Consider the following 23,055-nt stretch of genomic DNA (forward strand, 5'->3'; position numbering starts at 1 on the left):
GACCAAGAAGACTTGGTCCCTGAACTCTAAGAGGCAGACTTGTGTTTGGAAATAAAACAATCACATAAAGACATTTTAAAATACGGTCCAGGAAACACTTACACAAGTTCAAATTCTAAGGAACAAACTGAAGGGTGAGAAGGAAGAGGTGTGCGTACAGACAGAAGTCAAGTTCATCCATGAAGATATCGGAAGCAGAGTTTTGAGCAGGATCTCGGGGGAAGAGTGGGGATTGACAGAGAGAAAAGGCAAATAAAATGCCACACGCATGAGCAGGGATGGACTGACAGCCTGGTGTGCTTGGCTGGTGAGGAGATTGGAAGGCAAGAATACAAAGAGAGAAGGTTGGAAAAGAAAAGATGAGGGTTGAGAGGCAGAGACAGCAGTGAGACAAACAACTGAATGGACTCTGAAGATGAGGAAAAGCATTTTACTTTATGAACTTAAGAAAGGAGTGGATTCCCCAACTCAATCCAGCCTCTGTGCTTGCATTTTTTTTCTGTGCCAGGGCTTGAATCAGGGCCTCTCCACATGATAGATAAGCATTCTACCACTAAACTATACTTCTGTCCCCTGTGCTCACAATTTTATCTTACACTCCCTGGGCAGAAGAGAAGGATCCATTCATCTGCTTGTGATTTTGGCATAATTTTGTATTCCATCTCCTCTAGTACCCCCATGCTATGTGTGAGAATGGCCTTTGTGATAGAGAAGAGTATTCTTCCAGAGCCCTACTCCCAGAATTCCCTCAGTCAACCCCATAGTGAAGGCTGGCATACACCAAGAATTGGACCAAATGACCTGATGCAGAGACTGTAATGCAGTGGATTAACCACTGTCCAAGGGCAAGTGAAGGATCTTCCTCCCCTTCCACTTATAACACACTGGGATTCCTGTGTTCACCCACTTTTTGAATATGGCTTTCTGTGTTTCCTGGAGCCTTGGAATGGGAGATGCCTTTATGCAGCAGGTGTGATGGGAAACAGTTGGGGTTCTAGTTTCTGCTGGACAATGCATTCTATGAGCAAGCAGTGGCAGATGTTATCATCCTAGCTTAGTCTGGGAGTCATAGGAATTACTCTCTGTTTGCATTCTGACCTCTCCCCAGGCAGCTTGGGAGAACCCAGAGGAAGGGCAATCTTAGGATTAATGTTTCCTAATAGTCCTCTCTACAACTGCACGTTTTCTTCTCAATTCTGAATCACTTTAGGTCCTTTGAATTTCTAATGGTTTCTGGTTCCCCACAGAGCAAGGTTCCACTTCCCTGTGTGTCAAAGTCCTCAGCAACTTAGTCTAATCTATTTTTTTCAGCCTGTCTTTTTATATGCAAGTTTCATAAATTTGACATGGCAAGCCCAGCACTGGGGGAAAAATTATACAGGCAGGAGAGGTTGACTTGAGGTGGGGAATCCACTCCTCTCTCGCATTTATAAAGTAAAATGTTTTCCCTCATCTTTAGGGTTCATCTAGTTATTTGTCTCATCTCTACCTCTCAACCCTCATTTTTGCTTTCTCAGCCTTCTCTCATGGCCTTTTCTTTTCCCAATATATGCTAATCACCTCCCTTCCACTGAGAATGTCTTTGCCCCCTCCCCTCACCCTTACTACTTCCCTGATCATACTCTTTATTCAGTGGCCACATTAAGTTTAATCTGTTCCTGAGCCTTCCTCTGTCTCCTCATTCAGCCCTTTTTGCTGCCCTAGAGACATCTTTAAGCACACAGTAGGCCCAAGTTTTCTCCCTCACTAACCTGTCTGAACGCAGTCACCTTCAAGACTGTATCCATAACTTGCTTCAACCTCCTCATATGCACATCTCTGGCACCTTCACAGGAATCTTTACAAATATCAGGCATTTCAGGGGGTCCCTAGGCATGTCCTGCATGTGCTTGAGTTGTCCTGTGCCACAGCTCTGAACTGCCCCAAGGGAGAAAGTCAGTGAGTGGTTCAGTCAGGTGGCTGGAGCTCGCTCCACTTCACTTTTTTCCCACAAGCACCAAAGTCATACCATGGCCTACTTCTCTTTTGAACTCTGCTCCACTAGAGCAATTCTAATATAAAGTCCTGCTCCATTTCCAAACTACGTGAACAGCTCGTGCAGGTTGTTTATGGCAATGCTTCCTTGCTGGCCTTTCTCTGCAGAGAAGGATATGCTGGGTGAATTGTGAGTTGAGAATAAGCCCCTTCTCAACCTTTATTGCAGAATGCAGTCTTGTCTCTCTTTCCCTGTGACTGTGAGGAAAGAGGGGCTATGCAGGGACCTGCTCTGTTTTCCTAGAGCCCCACCTCAGCCTACACAGAGATCTAGGCAGTCAACTTGAGCCTTTTCTTGTGCCTCTGCAGCTTGTACTCTGCTCTGTAAAGCTCTCAGTTACCTTTGTCCTTCTTCTAAGATCCTGGAGGGACATTTTCCATGGGAATTTAGTTTGTGGGTTTTCCTCACAGAGACAGGATATGACGGAGACTTCCTCGTTTTGTTCTATCCATCTTGGGTTTTATAGCAAAGGGCTGAGCCAACAGCATATGTCCTAAGGTGGAAGATAGGTGAATAATTTTGTCACAAATAAGCTGTCTCCCTGAACTTAGCTGCCAGCCCACTTCACAACAATCATCCCCATTGCAGGAAAAGTGAGATCACCAGGACTCATCTGCCACTTGGAATCTTTGCTGCTACCTGAAAGGTATGTGGCTTGTTCTCAACACCTATCTTAACCTCCACCTTTCAGAAATGAAAAGCAGAAAATGATGGTGGAAGGCTCTGGGGAGACCATACCTGGGTGGTGTCATCTTAACAACTGAGCCTGGTGGCCAGATGGGGTGTTTCAAGTGTGGCTGAGGGCAGATACTCATTCAGGCTAGCTCCACTGGGAAGGCGGAATTCGGATGTGTTCCACTTTTCCCTCACATGAAAAGGATTCATCCTTTGGAGGCTCGCCTTCTGAGGTGATTCATCTCCCTTAGAGACTAAGAAGGTCTCTTATGAGCCTATCGAAACCAAACCATGAGGACAGTTTCCTTATGTGTCACTCATACTTGCTAATATTAGTAATCACAATACTTGTGGTGTAGGTAAGAGTAATAACTGGTAACTGCTGGAGGTCAAAGCACTGCAGCGGGTGCTGGAACAGGGGGAGGATGGGAAGGTAGAAAAACCCCATCTACCTCTTTGGACCTATGATTTAGGACAAAGGATAGGAGAATGCAAAAACACCAATTACACAGTTTGTAAAAATAGCAATGCAAAATATAATAATTTTAAAGAAAGATTCAAAAGCCAAGGGACTGGAAGTCAAGAGAACATGGGGTTGTTTTAGGAATTAGAGATGCAACAGGAAAGAATAGGAACAAGACAGGTGGGCAACAGGGAGAGCATGAGGGAAAGGAATGAAGAAAGAGAAAGAGGGACCATGAGAAATTGTCTTTCTGTGGGTAGAGATTGGCAGCATTTCAGTGTGTACAAGTTTATTCTGATCTGACTTCAGAAGTGAATGGCTCCAGGGCTCCTAGGACAGCAGGTGTAATGTGATTCCAGCAGCACAGCTTTTAAACTAGAGAGTGAGGTAGGAAATAGCAGACTTCAGGCAGCAAGTGGGGAGGAAGGTGCTATTTAGGATATGAAGCGGCTGTCAGCCCCTCTGGAGCCACTAAATCTTCCCTTCAGGAAATTGCCTGACCATTGACCTTCAATTAAAAGCTTTCCAGGCAATGTCCTTGAGTGTGGAACAAAGAGACTAAGCATGTGTGCCTCCAGTTTGAAAAAGTGCTATTGACAAGGTCTTAGGAACACTATGGTTTAAATTGTTTTGTCTGTGAGATTTTAAAATTTGTTTTCCTGGTGCTTGGTGAGTGGGTTGGTTGGCTGTGTGTCTGGATGACTTGTGACCCAGCCTCTTCTTTAGTGCATCTGTGAGGTTGGTCAGGGTGAGCTGGAGTTGAGGTCAGGTGGTTACTAACAACATCATGGTTATAGAATTGACCAGGGCTGGGTGTACACAGCCCTAACACACACACAGGTGGCACGGGATCTGTATGGAAGAAGCTCAGACAAAGACTCTGAAGCCAACAGCTTAGGTGGGAATCTCACTCTATAACCCACTGGTTGTGTATGCAAGAACAAGTCCCTTAGCTCCCTGTACCTCAGTTTCCTTATCCACAATTCACACTTATTAACAATAGTAGTAATAATACCTATGGCATAGTAAGTACTTGGTAGAGAGGAGTGCTAAATTTGTGTTAATATTTATTACTGTGGGTGTGTGTGTGTGTATGTGTGTGTGTATATATGTGTGTGTGTTTACAACCTCCTTTCCTCTAGCTTTAGTGATGGAAATCACATGGGTGTAGAACAACAGAGAAGTAACTGTGAACCTCTAGCAAGTCGATATCCTGGAACACACTGACCCAATTACTTGCCCTCTGAGAGATAGCAGCCTCCTGGTCTGGGATTAGAGAAAATGCTCAATTTTTGAGGCCACCTGACCCCCAACCTGGGGCATGTCTAATTCCCTATCACCCCCTTGTGGGAGAAGCCATCTTACCACCTAATACAAGCCTTGACTAATTCCTCAGAATGGGGCCTGTCCAAATGGATCCATAAACCGTCTGAGCCCCTCTTGTTTTGGAAGGCATTAGCTAGATGCTGATATGCTCTTGTGGCTGTGACTTAGCAGGGATCTCATCTATGTCTAGAGTCTAGAAGAAAAGAACAAGGCACAAAAGGGAAGAAAAAGAAATAACAAGGAACATCAGAAAATGTGGCCTGGGCTTGGATTCCCTCACTGTGGGTTAGGCCTGTCACAGACACACACATTCCTGCTATCAGCCACAAAGGGCCAGAGGTCAGATCGTTCTGCCAGAGCCTTGACCCCTGACCAAGCTGGTTATTTTGTGAATAATGATTCCAATAACTTCCAGCCATCTAAAAAGCCAGTCTCCCTCCAGAGAGGTCTCAGACTTCCCCCATCTGAGAAATCCATCTCAGGCATGTCTGGATCCCAACATGTTCCTCTGCTTTCACCACGCCCCACCTCTAAATCTGAGCTCAGTGCTTCCATTACCTCAAATACTCATCTCTCAGACCTCTGACCCCCCACACACTATATTCTTGTCAATCTGGGTCCTTCCCAGTCCATAGGACACTCAGACAGAAATCCATCCTTCGTTTCCCTCTGATAGATGTTCTGTTGCACGACCCAACAGCTTTTATATTTCTTCATTGGCACCTTACCAATGATACTGCTGACAGTGTAACTGGGTCTCTGTGGCTGCAGGACACCAGGGGGTCTGCAGAAGGATAACCATGCAGTAGGGATGATGGCGGCAGAAAGCAAAAGAGGAACTGAAGGGTGCTGGAGGGCAGGAACCCACTGCAGACCTTCTTCCTTGGGGTGTGTAGGAGGTGTTGCTGTGATAGAGTGAAAGGAGAGAGAGACAGTGCTGGAAGAAGATGAAGAACCGATGTTTGGAAGGTGAAGGAAGAAGGAGGTGCTGAATTTATTTACAGAGTATTTTGCCAACCTTCAGAAGGCTTAACAACCCTCTGCGTTGGCACTGGTTTCTTCTATTGTTCAAGCAAAGAGATTAAGGTTTATCTAGTTAAAAAGTGTGCCTAAAATCCTACAACTAACTGCAGGGGAAATGTGAATTCAAAGATGCATTGATTACACCAGAATCGTTGACCGCTAGACTGTGAGATATTACCACAGGACCCAAGGGGGCATTAGAGTTATAAGGATGGCATTTGTTGGGGTTGGGATTGGGTCCCCTTGGCCAGAGGTGGAAGAAGGGATGGTTAGATGGGATGACTCCATGACTGGGGCCTCAAAGATGCTGTAAACACAGAACAGTGATCAGCAACTGACCCCTGTAATCACCACCTGAGGTCTCAGGACTGCATGAAAGTGTCCCAGGATGCCATTGAAGTTGGCAGGCGGCCACCAGGCATACACTCCATTCAGAAAGAACAGAACTCTGTGTTTGTTCCTCTGTTTTGTGGACCTGATGTTCCAGGGCAAAGAGAAGGAAAACCAAGTTTGGGTCATAGTGGTAAGGAAGGGAGAAAAAAATGCATCTGAGATTCTTCAGAGATTTCCCTTTGTTTGGAGAACATCACTAACTCTGGAGAAGGGTGATGCTGAGCCCCCCCCCACAATGTATGGCTCTATTCTTGGCTCTAAACAATACACACCTCCGAAGCTGCTTCCTCTGGGACCCTTTAACTAAGTCCACTTGCAGCAATGTGAGTTTGAACAAGGTCAATGACAAGTGTCTCGAGGTAAAATTAGAAGCAGTTCTCATGTCCGGTCATGGTTTAAAAAAATCCAGGTACTGGCACTGGTAAGAAATTCAAAAGTCAGGAGGAAATAATTGAGGCAACAATCGATCTCAGGCCTGATGGGCTGAGTCCAGCTGCCTGCCCGATGTTAAACCAGCATTGCTTTGTCCCTCTCTAGGTGGCTCTCTCTGCTGATGACAGATGGCAGATTTCCCAATATCCCTGGAATTTTTGAAGCCAGGACTTCTTCCCAGAAGTCTCTTCTTCCTTACTTACCTTCTCCTCTTCCTTCAGCCTGAGGAAGCCATCTCAGGTAGCGTGTCTGATCTGCAATCATATGCAATCCTGCCAAGCAGGATGTGAGTGTCTCAACTCTGCCCACATCCTCCGCCAGCTGCTAAAATACATAATGATTTCCATCCCAGTTGTTAAAGAGCCACTGCCCCTGAGCACCATCCAGCACCTTTGTGCTCTTCCACCATTTTGCTAGTCCTCAGCATCCCTTGTACACTTCTCAGGAGCCTTCCTGGTAGGAACAGCAGAAAGAATGACAAAAGGGTACTAGGAAATTCTTTTTTGATCTGTATTTGTGCTGATGCAATTGGAAAAATATTTTTAATTCAATCTTCATAGCTTTTGAAGAGCAGGAGAGATTTCTCAGCATAGGTCTATCACAAAAGAAGCAACCAAAAGAGGCTGTAAATTAATTGTGCAAATGGATTAACTAATGTCTTAGACTGGGAACCAGAGATATCAGGGTGACTGAGGCATAGCCCAGGTCCTTAAGCAGCTCTTTGTCAAAGGAAGGGAATGGATGTGACATGAACAGCTGCAAGAAAACCATATCCAAAGATTTGGAGAGCAGAGCGAAGCATAAATAAGAGCAATTCTCCCTCCCTGGAAAGCCAAGCACAGGAATAGAGAAGGGGTGCTGTTTGTGCTGAATGTGCAACCTTGTGACATGCACATTCTCCAGGAAGTTGACAGATCGAGGGAAAACTGAGGCAGGGTGTAGCCAGGGAGTCAGAAATCAGGTGTGTGGGAGAGACAGCTGAGGGTACCCTGGAAAAGGAAGAGGGTAGGAAGTTGTTGGGGATACAACCAGTGGAAAACCATGTGTCCCAAATGGCACAAAGAAAGATACCTATGATCTATGGGCAAAGTGAAAGATGACAAAGGATCTACCAGGGTTGAGTTCTAGGAACAGATTTTGGCTGAACTTAGAAAGAAGGAAACAGGACTAAAAGCAAAAAGGACTGGTTTGGGAAGAGCAGAGAGACCACATGGAGACACCATGGAAGAAGGGAATGATTAAATGAAAGATCAACATAAGTCTCAACAGCAGAAGGATCAGGAAACCCTTAAAGATTATTTATATATTTTTATTTTTATGGAAACTGTACATGTGTATTATTTTTTTAAAAAATAATTGGTAAATCTGACAAACAAAAATAGGAAATATCCACTCCCATGTGTTGGTGTCCCTCTTTCCATGTCTTTTTCTCTGCACACTTAGGCAAATATGCAAATTTTTACTCAAGATTCTGTGTGCATATTGTTTTTAATAATTGCTTTTTTTGGACAAATACTGCATTTCATTTCTGTCACAGCCACATTCACTCAGTCCCCCAAAGAACATTTGCACCCAGTTGGGTCAAACCAATGACCAACCCAGCACTACACATTGTGTCTGACTGTAATGTTCCACGTTTTAACCTGTACTCACACTTTTGTCACGGCAGTTACTTCTTCAAGAAACCAGGTTGATTGTCTTCATAGACGCTTTCCTTTTGTCATTTGAATATTTTACTGTGGATGTCTGACTTGGAAAGATAAATATATATTTGAAGAGAGTTGATTTTGCCCCTTGTTCTGGCTGGTCTTCCTAGAGGAGGTAAAAGTAATAGGCCCTGGGGAGTCCATTTTGGCCCTCGTCGGAGAAGAAGTGGAGTTCCCGTGCCACCTGTCACCATACCAGGATGCTGAAAACATGGAGATCCGCTGGTTCCGCAGCCATGCCTCGGACGTGGTGCATCTCTACCAGGAGCGGCAGGAGCTCTTCGCCCAGCAGATGGCGCGGTTCCAGAACAGGACCAAACTCATCACGGACGAGATAGCAGATGGCAGCGTGAGCTTGCACCTCCGCCGCGTGGTTCCCTCCGACGAGGGCCCCTACGGGTGCCGCTTTCTGTCTGGCGACTTCTCGGGTGAAGCCATCTGGGAGCTGGAGGTAGCAGGTGCGTGCCCTGGCCAAACACCAGCAGAGGACAAGGAGAAAAGGGTTAGTTTGGACAGAGATGCTTTGCTCAAGTAGGACTAGAATCATGGAGAATATCCCTAATTTGAAGGAAGAAAAAAAAGCACTATTAAAAAGGGAGCGATAGGTCCATTTTCAAATGAAAAAAAAGAAACAAATACTTCACAAAAATACACAAGGACCCTTTATGAAAAGATGACCATTTTTACCCATAGTGACAGAAAGACAAACTAAAGCTACGTAAAGATGCATAATTTTTGCCTAAAACTGGCAAAAAGGCAACAACAACAAAAAAAGGCTGGAGGCACGGAGTGGCAAGTCTGCCACTATCTTGTTGGTAAAGCTCAAAGTCCAGGGCAGGGATATTTGGCGATAGCTAACAGGATTGCCTGTGCGTCTATTCCTGGACACAGCAATTCCCCCTCCAGGAATTCACCCTGAACAGATACCTCCAATATAAGAAAGGCTTTTGTGTAAATTTAATCTTTGTAGCATTGTTTGTAATTGTAAATAACCACATTTAGGAGCTGAGTGTGGTTCATACACACGTGGAACAGTCCACACTCTGCAGCTAGAAAAATGAGACGGAACCCAATGAGCAAATGTGAAATGATTCCTAAGATGCATTATTAAGATTTTAAAAAAATCAAGATGAGAAAGAGGATTGATGGTATGTTTTTGTGTATAAGAAAGAAGGAACTTTGTAAAAAGAGGCTCAACCAGAAACTAATGAAACTGGCTGCCTAAGGTGTGTGAATAAAAAGGATGAAGAAAGGCTCAAAACTTTCTTAATATGCATTATGTAGAGAATTAACAGTTAAACCATGTTAATAATCTTTTGCGAATTCAAAATATATGGCTTGGAGTGTAGCTCAGTGGTAGACTACTTGCCTAGCATTCACGAGGCCATAGGTTCAATCCCCAGCACTGCAAAAAATAGATAGATAGATAGATAGATAGATAGATAGATAGATAGATAGATAGATAGAATGGGGAGACAAAGGAGTATATATACCAGGCATTTGAACTCTACTGAGAATCAAGAGAAGACAATTTAATGGAATCTGAGGTGGGTAATTCTTCATTCTAGGGAGCTACCCCTTGTATATTTCCCTTGCATAATATGTATAGCCCCTCTCCATGTTTCCAAACAACCCTCAGGGATAGTACTGCCCCTGAATACCAGTGCTAATCTAAGTTGTTATTTACAATCCATGGTTGGGGACTTCTAACCCACACACATGAAGAGCAGTCACAGTTCCCAATACAGTGACCTCAAATGGCTCAGATGGTGAATGGTGCCATGGATTTCTGGCATACCTTCAGGGAAGTAGCCTGATCTTTCTCACTCCTCCTGCCTCTCCCAGGATTTGGCTCAGACCCTTACATCTCCCTTGAGGGCTTCAAGGAAGGAGGCATTCAGCTGAGATGCAGCTCTAGTGGCTGGTACCCAAAGCCTACCGTCCAGTGGAGAGACCACCAGGGTCAGTGCCTGCCTCCAGAATCTGAAGCAATCATCCAGAATGCCCAAGGCCTGTTCAGTCTTGAAACATCTGTGGTTGTCCGAAAGGGAGCCCATAGCAATGTGTCCTGTTCCATCCAGAATTCCTTGCTGGTCCAGAAGAAAGAGTTTGTGGTGCAGATAGCAGGTCAGTAGGCTCTGGTTCACCATTATAATCCTAGTTTTCACATTTTCTATGTTCCATTTGGCCCAAAGGTGGTCGGTAAGGACACAATAATTCTGAGTCCCAACCTGGTGGGGCAAGTTGGGCTTGACATCTGAAAAGTCATCAAATCAGATATCAGATGCTCACTAAGAATGCAGCTGACTACCCAAACAATAGATGGGCAAGACCCTAGGGAGACAAAAATACCATGCCAAAGGCCATACACTAAAACCCATAAACTATACTCGTTAGAGATCATCATGAGAACCCATGTGTCCCTAATTTCATCCCTCAAACAATTACAAATAGAGCACTCACAATGTACCCCAAAACTCTACCCTCAGCCTCTCCTCAGAGTGGGCAAAATAGACAACAATACAATGAGTAAACCACATCATACCCTGGAAGGCAGAAGTAGCTGAAGAGAAAAATAAAGCAGAGAAGGGTGCCCGAGAGCAACAGGATATGTCTATGAATTATAAAAGGGTTACTGGGGGAAGTAACTGTTTAGGCAAAGTTAAAGTTTAGGCTATTATTTAGCATCAAAATCTTATTAGGAGGCACCCAATGGACAGCCTTAATGTTCATAGCTCTAAGTTGTTTTAAGAGTTGAATAAAATTCAACCTATGGGCCATTTCACATCAGTCTAAATCAATTATTGCATTATTAGACCAGAAAGAAATCTCTCCCTTTGGGTCAGGCATATCGAGCCCACTGAGCATACATGGTCTCAAGATAAACAATAATTTGTCCTCATATTGGAGGACCTGGCAGCATCATTCATCACACACAGTTCATTCTATGGCCATCTGTGCTAGCTGTCTTTATCCAAAGGCAAAATTAAACATCTCATATCTCTATGTCAAACATATAGTAACAACTTGAAGCCAGGCAGAGATGAGTGTTTTGTTCTTAATGTTTGTATGTCAAAGAGATATCCTCTAAAAAAAACTGGGTTGCAAAACTGGCAAGAGGCTTGTTTAGGTGTCAGAATAATTTACCTATAGTCAAAGGAATAGAGAAAGAATTTATAAGTTCCCTAAAGGAAATGCTCTGAGAAAGGAGAAGGAAGGAATATCTCTGTTTGTATAAGGAAAATCCAGTTTTGTTTTTCTTTTTAGATCTGTGCATAAATCTAAATTTGTAGCCAGAGTTCTATGCCAAAGGCCTAACTCCCATATGCCAAAATGTCAGGTCTGGCCACTCACCCCAATACACCAAATAAAGAGAAGAATAGCGGTGAAGGACAGAGAAAGCAAACTTATCAGGAGGCACAGGCACGCCATGAGACGAGGCAGAGCAAGCCTTTCATCCCACCCTGAAGATGGGTGGGATGCTCTTTGGGCTTAACTAGGGGTAGAAGCTGGGCAGAGGGCAAGAGGTATACATAATTAAGTGGTCCCAGGCAAAGTGTGGCCTGGCAGATCATTATCTCAGTTCTGGTTCTTCCAGAGATTCCTTGTCAGTGCTGTCATCACTTGTGGGGAGCAATCTGGTTCCTGATGATCACTCCTGCTCCAGAGTGAAGCCTCACCTTTGTAGTTAATTGCCCTCACTTAGGGGTGGTCTGTCCTTCAGGATCTGCATAATTTCAGTCCCTTCTCATAAAGATGTTGTCAATCAGTCTTGTCCTTCCTGGAACTCACAGTGATTGCACGAAAAGGACTCAGAGCAAAAAGAGACAAAATGAAAGCAGGGGTGCCAGGCTTTCCTCTTGCTTTTAGTCAACTTTTGGGCCAAAGTGAGGAGTCAGGGCTTTTTAGCAAAAGCAGTTTCTGAGAACCTGTTATCATTGTTGTAAATTTATATTGCTTATTATTTATTAAGTTTGCATATAATTTTATATGTGTATGTTTTTGTATGTATATACTCTTTTATAGAGGCTGTGAATCAGTAGAGGGAAAGAGCACAGAGGCCTGAGGGGCTGGAACAGAGGGCCAAGGTTGAGGGCAACAGGTCAAGGAGGCATCAAACTCTGAAGTCCTTGCTTTTAACCCCTGAGTTTGTGCTGTGAAAACCATCTGTGGTGAAGGACAAATCCATTGTGGTTTAATGTCTTTGTAAGGTACAATGAAAATGCAGCTCTAGAAAAACAAAACTAAAAAAAAAGAAGTAGACCACATATGCTAAGTGAAATAAGCCAAACACAAAAGGACAAAATACTGTATGGCTTCACTTACATGAAGTGCCTACAATAGTCAAATTTTTACAGACACAAGAAGTGGAATAGTGGTGTTAGGCTGTGAGGAGAGAAGAATCAGTGTTCAGTGGATAAAGGGTTTCAGTTTGGGATGAAGAAAAATTTCTGGAGATGGATGCTGATGACATCCATCAGCAATGTGGATGTTCTTAATACCCCTCAGCTGAACACTAGAAAAATGGTTAAGATGAAAGCTGGGAGTACAGCTTAGGGGTACTGCACTGGCTTCAAATGCACAAGGTGCTGAGTTTGATTCCCAACACCTGAAACAAAGGGGTGGGAGACAGCTAAGGTGATAGGCTTGTTTTGTATAGTTTACCACCATGTTTTAAAAGATAAAAATGTTCTTTAAAGGGAGACTATGGAGAGAAAAGTACCATTTAAAAATGGAATTATTAAATTGCCACAAGAGTTTCTAAAGGGTTACTGTCAGTTTTTGCTCTCCTCTCTTCATCTTCTGGCCACTGTCTACCTTAGCATTGGCCTTGGCCATACCCTGCCTGGAGCAGATGCTCCTCTAGGGATTTGGGGAGCAAGCTTTAGCATGGTACTGCTTTGTTAGCAATTCTATCAAAGGTGTGTTGAGAATGACATAGAAACCAATTGCAAGAAGCAAAGAGACAACTTGTGGATTCCACAGCAGGGTAGAACAATTACTGGGCTTCAGACATAAGCAAAACACTGTGGACTCTCCATTCCTTCAGACATACAGCAGGAGCAGGAAGAAAGGAAGGAGGTCAGTTCTAAGCAGGAGCAGGGGTGAGAGCAGCACTAGCACCTCCATTCACTTCCTGCAGTTTACATCACTTTCTCCTTCCTCTGAGCAAGTTCAAGTTCACCACCAATCCACCTGATCCCACCAGAAGAGAAAGCCATGCACCTGCTCTCACACTCAATTTACAATGACTCTAGGGGGCCCAGAAGGTTTAGTCAGCCAAACAAAGGACACTTGAAAGATTTTCCAGCACAGGGGGTCCAAGACAGTCTTGTTTCGGTGGTTAGTGGCACCTAAATGGAGACAACTCTCTGGGGGTATTTTCCAGACATATTTTTACCAGGACCTTCCCCCTGGAAGAAACCTTTCCTTGGGACCCTGGTGGCACTGCCACTCCTCCTGGCCCTCCTTTCATCGCTGGCACTGTACTACATTCACAAGCAGCGGCGGTCCCAAGGTATGCATGCCCCTCAAGACTGGTTTTGCTCACAGGAACATGGTGGAGGGGACATTGAGGGACACCCTGGCAGGTACTGGACCCCAGAGTGGCTTATGGAAGCACCCTCCTGCCCTAGTTGGAATGGGACCAAGAAATGGGCATGGGAGGACATATAATCAATCTTCTCCTCTTTTTTCTTCCTTTCAGCAAAGCTAAAGAAGCAGGCAGAGAAGGACCAAGGTAAGTTGGGGTGGAGAAGCACTCTAAGCCCACATCCCTGAGCAGCACGAAGGAGGCTCTGGGTCACCAAAAAGAACCATTGAGCAAGAGGAAGGATTTAGGAGCAGGGCAAAGAGAGAGAATAGGACAGAAGTTTGCTCTTCCCCTTCCCTCCCTCCACTGGATTGTGTCCAGCCCAGACATGGCACAGGGAGACTTCAGTGACCATGGATCTGTCCTACCTGAGATTCCTCTTTTCCTTTCCTTTCCAGGAAAACTGACTGCACAGCTTGGTAAGTTTGGGGTTTCCCCACCCACAGTGTAGGCTGCTAACCACTGGGAGGGAAGGAGACCTTCTGTGGTTTTAGGCTTCTTTTGGGGAGAAATGGATTGTACCCATTTAATTCTAAACCAAGCCTTATAGGCTTCTCCTCTCCAAAGGGGCTGAAAGGACAATGGGTGCATACCCTTGTGGGTACACAGCTGCCAAAATCTGACTGGAGAACTTTTACACAGACTCTGCCAGCCCCTTTCCTGCAAACTACATGATTCAGTTAAAATTCTACCATTAAATGTTTGCTCCCTCTGGTTCATCTTCCTAGGAAACACACCCTTTTCTTTTTAGTGCAAATGCCACTGGGAAGGGGGGCAGTCTTTTATTTGCACTAAGGTTTGAATACTTTATCAATTCACTTTTCCCCCCAGAGGAGCATATCAACTTGAAATTATGGGGCGGCGGGGGGGGCGTTTACAAAAGATGATGAGCAAGCTCAGAAGAAGGGGAGATGGATAAGGCCCCATGGGTAGAAAGAAGACCTCAAGGACCAAAATGTGGCTGTCCTAGAAAAACTCCAGACAAAACTGAAAGGGTTTCAATCTATCTAGCCCTGCAGGGGAAAACAAACAAAACTACTCTAATACCATGACTGTATTTAGTGTATAGTGTTAACTTTCCCAGGAACATTTGTTTTTACAGAGAAGAAAAAGTGGAGAGATGGAAAGAATGCATTCTAGTGACAAAAACCTCAGAGTCTTTGACATCATGCCAGGGGACAACTGAGTGTGATGTTCTTCCAGCACTTGAAGTACTCGGTACATGACCCTGAGAGTTACACAGGCTGTACTTATTTTCCTGGACTTAATCAGGAGCTCCTCCCCAGGAAAAGGTTGTGATTTCAGGGTGAAGCAGTAGCTTCTTCAAACCAGATCTGAGCATTGGGAAAAAACTCTTAGTAGCAAACCAGCTTGGTGCAGCTTTCTACCTCTGAATGACTAGGATGGGGCATCAGAATCCCGCATGTGGAATCCTGGCAAGTTGGAAACAAGGATGGGGTTTTGGTTAGCAGTGGTTTAAGACTAAGGAACCTCTTCAGTGACTTAGTAACCTAGGAAGAAGTTTGGAAGATGATTCCACTCATTGATGGTTTCTCTGTTTTGCTTATAGAGAAGCTTCAGACAGAGCTTGGTAAGTGACCCCTCTTAGAACTATTCCATCCTGTTATCTCATGTCCCAACCCGGTATGAAGCCCAGGGTGGAGCACTGCTGGTTCCTTGGGTGGCTGGAGAAGGGTGGAAACAGCAGGGGTGGTGTAAAATGCGATGTGTGAACAGGGAAGCTGCAGTGTCCTGATGTTCTTATTCTGTTTTTCCTTTGCTATTTCAGACTGGAGAAGGAGTGAAGGCCAGGCTGGTGAGTGAAGCCTATTTCTCTCCCACTCTTTCTCATTATTATTCCTGACTGACCCATGATGGAGTTACATACCAGGAAGCCCATTATAAGTTGAAAATGTCCTGGTTGGAAATGCTTTTAATGAACCCAACTCTGGCAAACATAGCTCAGCAACACAGCACACTGTAGATTTCTGGTCAGTTAACCATGTTATCTTGTATGGTTGCCCAACATCTCCAAAGAATATCATACCATGTATCACTAGCCTGAAAAAAATTCACATTCAAAACCTGAAGTAGAGTTTCTATTGAACGCACATGTCTTTCACACCATTGTAATGTCAAAAAAGCCGAATCACTAGGTCAAGCCACCATACACAAGGGACCATAGGAACATTGCAGCATGTTGGTACTCACCCTGATTAACCTGCCACTCATCTGCCTCCATTCCAAGCCTGACTGCACATATTACTCTACATCACTTAATAGGGGCTAGACTCCAGTTTTTCCTTTATGTTTATTTTTATATTGTTCTGAAGCCTAAAAATGCTGGAAACCATTGGTTCTTATCCTGGTTGCTGTCACAATCACCTGGTGTCTATACTCAAAGACTGCCTGTGGGTCTGGAGAGGCACATTATAATATATGTAAATATTTCTCTCCATAATTCCCAGTATTCCCCCAATAAGGCAAACAGTCTATTGTACATCTTTAGTATATATTCTTAAAAATGTGAATTCCTATTTTGCGTATACATTTTAGTCATGTAAGTGACATGTACAGTCTCATGTTGCTTCTTGCTTTTTCCATGCATCTCATTTGAATATCTGTCCCATGTGAGCATCTGGTGTGTTTCTCTTTGCTGCAGAGCACTCCACTTTAGCCAGCTGCTCTCCTGGAGTAGACAACCAGGCTGCCTCTGACTCCCCACCACCTCAGACAGCATTGAATCCATAGCTTCAAATGCGTCCCTATCGCCCTACATGGAGATTTTTCTGGGATGCATACACAGGAGGGGAATTGCTGGCCCATGGGGATTTGTCCACTAGTGGGACAGAGGGCTTTCAGAGTACCACCATCCTGCCATCGGCACTACATGGAGGTTCTGTGTGCACGCATCCAACGTGAGCTAGCTTTCTAAATTTACAGACAATAGGATAAATGATTGCTCAATGACTACTAAAAAGTTTGAGCACCCCTCTATATTAGTTGGTTTTTGTGGCTTCCTCTTCTGAAAACCTCCAGTTCACAACTTTTGCCCATTTTTCTTAAGGGTTGCTGTCTTTTTCTTGATGTTTGTGTGTGTGTGTGTGTGTGTGTTGTGTATACCTGTATATATATATATATATATATATATGTGTGTGTGTGTGTGTGTATGTATATGTATATATTTTCCACATTGGTATTGTCAATTCCTTTTTCCATTATGTCATCTGGCATTAGTCCTTTCCAGGTTCCACTGCTGAAAAGAAATTATTAATTTTTTACCTGGTACAATGGCTCATGCCTATAATCCTATCTATTCAGGAGGTGGAGATCAGGAGTATGATATTTCAAGGTCAGTCTGGGCAAAAAGTTAGACCCCAAATCAACAAAATAAACTAGGCCTTGTGGTGCATGCCTGTGATCCCAGCCAAGTGGAAGGCATAGATAGGAGGATCATAGCTGAGGCTCACCCAGGCAAAGAGCACAAGACCCTATCTGAAAAATAACAAAAGAAAAATGGAGGCACCAGGATCTGACGCAAGTGGTACAGCACTTGTCTAACAAGTGTGAGACACTGAGTTCAAACCTCAGTAGTGCCAGAAAAAAAAAGAAGTTACTATTTTTTATAAAATCAAATTCAGGAAATGCTTACCTCTGGCTTGTGTTTTTGAAGTTTTGTTGAAGAAGATCTTTGCCACACATAAGTCACAAAGATATTCTCTTCTATGTTCTTCTATTACTTTATATGTGTGTTAGCTTCCTGTTTCTATAACAAAACACATGAGATGATCAATTTATAATGAGGAAAGGTTTATTTTGGTTTCAATCCATGGTCACTTGGCCTTTGATTCTGTGGTAAGGCAGCACATTGAGAGAGGAGTGGGAGCATCTGGTAGAGCAAGCTGTTCCCTTCATAACGGGGAAGCAAACATAGAAAGAGGAGAGATTGGGGTCCTAATCCACCTAAGGGCATTCTCCTTTATGGCTGGAAGTCTTCCAATGAGGCCCCGCCTCTTAAAGTTTCCTCCACTTCCCAATACTGAAAAGCTGAGGACAAAGCTTTTGATACAAGGGCCTCTGAGGACATTGCAGACCCAAACTATAACAATATGTGTTATGTGTAGGTCTTTAACCTAAGAATTCTCCATTTTCTGGGTGGAAGAAGAAAATCCAGTGATTTTCCTCTGTTTGGTGAGACTGTTTCCCCAATGCTATCCAGGTGGAGATGTAACCCTTAGTGTTCATTCAGTTCCCATGTCTAAATGGGTGTGTCCACTGGCCCAGCTACCACCTCATTCTTTGTTATTGCTATGGCTTTTATGGTATCTGAAAGGACAAGTCCTCCTTCCCCATTCTACTTCCTTTTTGAAGTTAATAGATATTCTTAAGATACAGATTACAAGAAAAAATTTATAAAGTTCTTTTAAAAATCCAAAAATCGATTTGCATCAGACTGTTTTGAATTTATAGATTAAGTTTGGGGAGAATCAAGATTTTACAGAATTGAGTTATTCTATGCAAGAGTTACATATTTTTAAAGTTCTACTGGTTCGTTCTGATACAAAACCAGGATTAAATGTGTAGAGCTCTGAAAAAAATCTTGTATTGCTTTTGGTCAACTCTTTGTTACAAAACAGAACAAGAGGAAACAAAATAGAAATTTCGTCACAGTGGCTCATTAAGAAAGGAGACCCATTGTGGAAAGACAGAGTGACCAGAAGACATCTTGGAAGGAGCCATGTTCAGCTGGGCCTCTAACCAGTCAGAGAAGAGGCTTCATTTCCAACTCCTGCTCTTCCTAGCACTGCTTCAGTCTGCACACAGCTTTGTAGAACCCAGTGCTGATGCTAGGGCTTTACCCAACCCCAAATTCTCAGGAAAATGTCATCCTTCATGCATTTTGAGCTGCCCTCAAGGTTCCAGAGTTGCCAACTCAGCTTTCTAAGCCTCTTTTTCCTCTGTGTTTGGTTTCAGAGTGGAGAGGAGCCCAACAATATGCAGGTAACTGAAGCTGAAAAACTGATTCGCAAGTTGGTTTGACTGGATCTTAAGTAGAAGGGATGACAAGAGCTGAGATTAAAGTCAGGTTTCTTCAGGAGCCACGACCAGGGCCTGGACACCAGACACACAGCACACTTGCATGTACACGAGACATGCAGCATGTGCACTCATGTCTTCCTACTCACATGCACACACAAACATGCTCCCACACATAGCTTTCCAGGTTTGCCAGGTTCATTTCCTAACGGCAGGAAGCATGCTTCTTGGATCTATTTGCAAGGCAGAATGCAAAGTCTGGAAAGGAGCTCTCAGATCATCTCATAGAAAGGATCCCCAGGCCAGACATGATGGTACACCCCTCTAATCCCAGCACTCAAGAGGCTGAGGCATGGGGACACCAGGGAGGACATGGGGAGACACTAACTTAAAAAAACAGAAAGGAGAAGGGGAAAGGGGAAGGGGAGGGAGAGGATAAGAGAGAGAGGGAAGAGGGAAGGAAAGAGGAAGAAGGAGGGGAGGAGAAGGAAGAGAAGAAAGAAAAAGAGAGGAGGAAAAGGTAGAAGAAAGAGGAGGAGGAGGAAGGAGGGAGGAGGAGTAGTGGAAAGTGAGGGTAGGAAGGAGAGAAGAACAGAAGGAGGAGGCGGAGGTAGTGGTGATGGAATGAATGCATGGCACAGACTAGGGGATCTCCGATGTTCCTTTCAGTTTTAAAAATCCTGAAAGTGCCTGAAAGCCAGGCCCAGAGCTCACAGGGTGATCGCAAAGTCACTGAGTGGTAGGGCCAGCAAGAATAGGACCAGTCAGTAGCTCCTTTGTCTTGCACAGGGGCTCCATCCCACGAATCTACCTTATTTTCTGTCTGTTTTCTCTCATGATACCAAGTATCAGGAACCTCTAGTTCAGAGAAAGAACAACATTCTTCTCACCACTTTCAAATGCAGAGGAGTGACTTGCATGCATGCCATTTGGGGAGAAAGACAAGGAAACGGGGTTTGCCAGAGTGGGGTGGAAGGTGACATTCCACGGATTGTTCCACCGGAAGAAACTAAAAGTTTGCTTTTCGGGGGTTAGACAGGAGAGTCCCGGAATCTCCCTAGCTGGCACTAACCCTGTGCTTCTGCGTAGTGGACGTGACCCTGGATCCAGCCACCGCGCATCCCAGCCTGGAGGTCTCTGAGGATGGCAAGAGCGTGTGGTCGTGCCGGGGGTCGCCGAGCCTGGCAGCCTGCGATCCTCAGCGGTTCTTGGGGCAGACGTGCGTGCTGGGCCGCGAGCGCTTTGTCACGGGCCGCCACTACTGGGAGGTGCACGTGGGCCGCCGCAGCCGCTGGTTCCTGGGCGCGTGCCTCGCCGCGGTGCCGCGCGCGGAGCCCGCGCGCCTGAGCCCGGCCGCCGGCTACTGGGTGATGGGGCTGTGGAACGGCTGCGAGTACTTCGTGCTGGACCCGCAGCGCGTGGCGCTCACCCTGCGCGTGCCGCCCCGCCGCGTGGGCATCTTCCTGGACTACGAGGGGGGAAAGCTGGCCTTCTTCAACGTGTCCGATGGCTCCCACATCTTCACCTTCACCGACTCCTTCTCAGGGACTCTCTGCCCGTATTTCAGGCCCCGAGCCCACGATGGCAGCGAACACCCGGATCCCCTGACTGTCTGCCACTTGCCGGTTAGAGGGGCACACATCCCGGAAGAGAACGACCACGACACCTGGTTACAGCCCTTTGAGCCCTTGGATGCCGCTGTGGGCCCATGGTGAGGCGCTTTCCTGGCCGCAGGGCTGGGTCCTGGGTATCAAGTCTTTGCTCTCCAGCTTCCCCCAGAGCCAAGGAATACAGGAACCAAAATGTCAGCAAAGCCTAAAGGGACAAAGAGAGGGACCTTTGCCAATGTAGATGTGTGCATATAATTTTCTTTAAGGAAAGAGACATTTCCAAAGCTCGTTTGTGTCCATGGTAGCATTCAGCAATTGAGTGAAAATACACTGTTGTTGCTGATAGCCGGGATGCTCGCTGTGGGAAACTGGAAAGAAGTTGGAATGGCAGAAACGCTGTTGGACGGGATCAGAGTTCATTTGTATTGTCTTATTCGTTTCTATATATGTGCTAGCTCTACAAAATCTAGAAGTAATGACCTGATAGGCAATGGGTACACAGTGGCTCAAATGCTAGTTGTAAATACCATTTCCTACTAAAATGAAGTTGGAGAAATAGCTGATTCTACACTGGGTCAAAGAAAGTCCAAAGCTTAAATATCAGTGCTAGAAACTAATGGGTGAAAAAATAAGTTCAGATCTATTGTGCAAATAGTGATGATAGTTAATAATAATGTATTATGTATTTGAAAATTGCTGAGTAGATTTTTTTAATGTTCTCACCACAAAAATAGTATGTGAGACAATTCATATGTTAGTTTGATTTAGCCACCCCACAATGTATACATATATCAGAGCATGTTATATGCCACAAATATAATTTTGTCAATCAACATATGTAAGTAAATACATATAAATATTTAAAAATAAAAGCACATATGCAAAAATCAAAAGTGTGTAGGTTCCCATTTGGAAAGGTTTCCCTGACCAATTATGGGGCAATTTGAACATTAAAAGCAGTAACAGTAATGGGGCTGGATGCTTGCCTTGCATTGCCTTGCATGTTGGAAGCCCTGGGTTAGATCCCAAGCTCTGCAGGAGGGGAGGCAAGAAAGAATTATTACACAGAGATTTTTTAAAAATCCATGAGTTTGTATTGATATTTAAATTTCTCTTTTTAAAGAATAAACTGGAAGTTATTTTTTACAGATGGAGTCTAGCTAAAAGAAGTAAAAGGAAAAATAGAAAATGAAAAGCAACCAGCTTAACACCATGGAAATAATTGGAATAGACAAAAGTCGTCACCAGGTGACGTTCACCGGGTGAATGCATTTTGGAGAACAAGAACGTTCCACAGCCTTAACTTCTTTTAGACTTAAAGGAAAGAGGTTACCTTTGCAATGGCAATCTGCAAGATTGACCAAGTAATTAAATTTACAACACCAGTGATGAGATATTAGTTTATGAGGAAAATGAAATAGGGACTCTATATTAAAATATTATGTAAAGTTAATTTTCTGAGTGAGAAATTGGTGCAGTGGTGATGCAGGAGAATGCTCGTTTCTTCACAAATATATGGTGAAAGTTTTAGGGGTAAATTTCCACAATGTCTGCAACTGACTCTCAAATCCCTAGGCACTATATATATATATATATAGAGAGAGAGAGAGAGAGAGAGAGAGAGAGTATAAATATATATATATATATAGAGAGAGAGAGAGAGAGAGAGATAGAGAGAGAGAGAGAGAGAGAGAGAGAGACAGAGAGAGACAGAGAGAGAGACAGAGACAGACAGACAGAGAGAGCTTTGACTTTGGGTCCAAAGTCCAGGAAGGGAAGTTTAGTTTGCAGCTGAGCTAGTCTTTCCTCCTTTCCTCTTTCCTTCTCCTTTTCTTTTCCCCTTCATAAGACTGAGATTTCTATCAGTTTAGGGATGGGAATGGGATAGGGCAGAGGTTGACATGACTGGGCTCTGAGTTCAATCCCCAATATGGACAAAAAAGAAAAACAAATGCATGCTTAAGTATTAAAGGGAATGGGATGTGATGTTTTCGCTTTATTTTTTAATAATCCATTTAAAATATGGCAGTAAGACTGGGGGTGTAGCTCACTGTTAGAGTGCTGGCCTCAATAGGTAAGGTCCTGGGTTTAATCTCCCACACTGCAAAGCAAATAAATAGCAGTATGAATGAAAATAATGATTTTTAAAATGCAATGGTGTTTAATATCTGGCTTTCTGAAAAAAGATGAAGAGCATTTGCTGGTTTTGGTAATGCAGATTCTTCTAGATGGTCACTTCCAAGCTTCAGATGAAACATTACTAAGAGCAGAGGTGGGAAGTGTCTTTGTCAGTGTGGGTTTCTATAGAAACAGTATCAGAGACTGAGTCTTATAAGCTATAGAAATTTGTTTCTCACAGCCCTGGAGTTGGAAGCCTGAGATCAGGGTCAGCATGATCTGGGTCTGGAGAGGGCTACTTCTGGATTATAGACTGCTCACTTGTCCTTGTATCCACACATGGTGGAAAGATCAATAGAGCCTCAGGGTACCCCTCTAATACTATTCACAAGGGATCAACCCTCCTCATGACCTAATTATCCTTCAAAATTTCACCTCCTAATTCTATTACATCCCAGTGGGGGTTAGGACTTCAACATATGAATTTGGGGGACATAAACATTCAGTTCACAACAGGAAGATTTACTCACGATGGGCTCTGATGACCCCAGCTGCAGCAACTGGGTTGTAATGTCACATGGGGTGTTTGGCCATCTATTGTGATTTGCTTCTCAACAAATAAAATAAGTATATAAGTAAGCTTA

General features: G+C 44.1%; 1 protein-coding gene and 1 long non-coding RNA gene across 8 annotated transcripts in view; one reads left to right on the plus strand and one right to left on the minus strand.

Annotated features, from left to right (window-relative positions):
* LOC141417974 (uncharacterized) overlaps positions 1-23,055 on the minus strand; it is a 253,122-nt gene that overhangs the window by 179,247 nt on the left and 50,820 nt on the right. The window lies entirely within an intron of this gene.
* Positions 2,508-21,905, plus strand: LOC109691666 (butyrophilin-like protein 9). Of its 7 annotated transcripts, none has more exons than XR_012442583.1 (12): positions 2,508-2,681; positions 6,453-6,587; positions 8,164-8,511; positions 9,899-10,180; positions 13,443-13,571; positions 13,761-13,793; positions 14,045-14,065; positions 15,217-15,237; positions 15,436-15,462; positions 18,621-18,647; positions 20,251-20,394; positions 21,443-21,905. XR_012442583.1 is itself a non-coding variant. In XM_074057560.1 (12 exons), coding segments are annotated over exons 2-12 (1,623 nt in total). In that variant the 5' UTR covers positions 2,508-2,681; positions 6,453-6,475; the 3' UTR covers positions 21,444-21,905. The 7 variants fall into 7 exon arrangements, 6 of the variants coding, with proteins under 6 accessions (XP_073913661.1, XP_073913660.1, XP_073913662.1 ...); XM_074057560.1 differs by having other exon boundaries at positions 19,773-20,394; XM_074057559.1 differs by lacking the exon at positions 21,443-21,905 and having other exon boundaries at positions 19,773-21,186.

The sequence above is a fragment of the Castor canadensis genome, chromosome 16, assembly GCF_047511655.1.
Source record: "Castor canadensis chromosome 16, mCasCan1.hap1v2, whole genome shotgun sequence".
In the NCBI taxonomy this organism is placed as follows: Eukaryota; Metazoa; Chordata; class Mammalia; order Rodentia; family Castoridae; genus Castor; species Castor canadensis.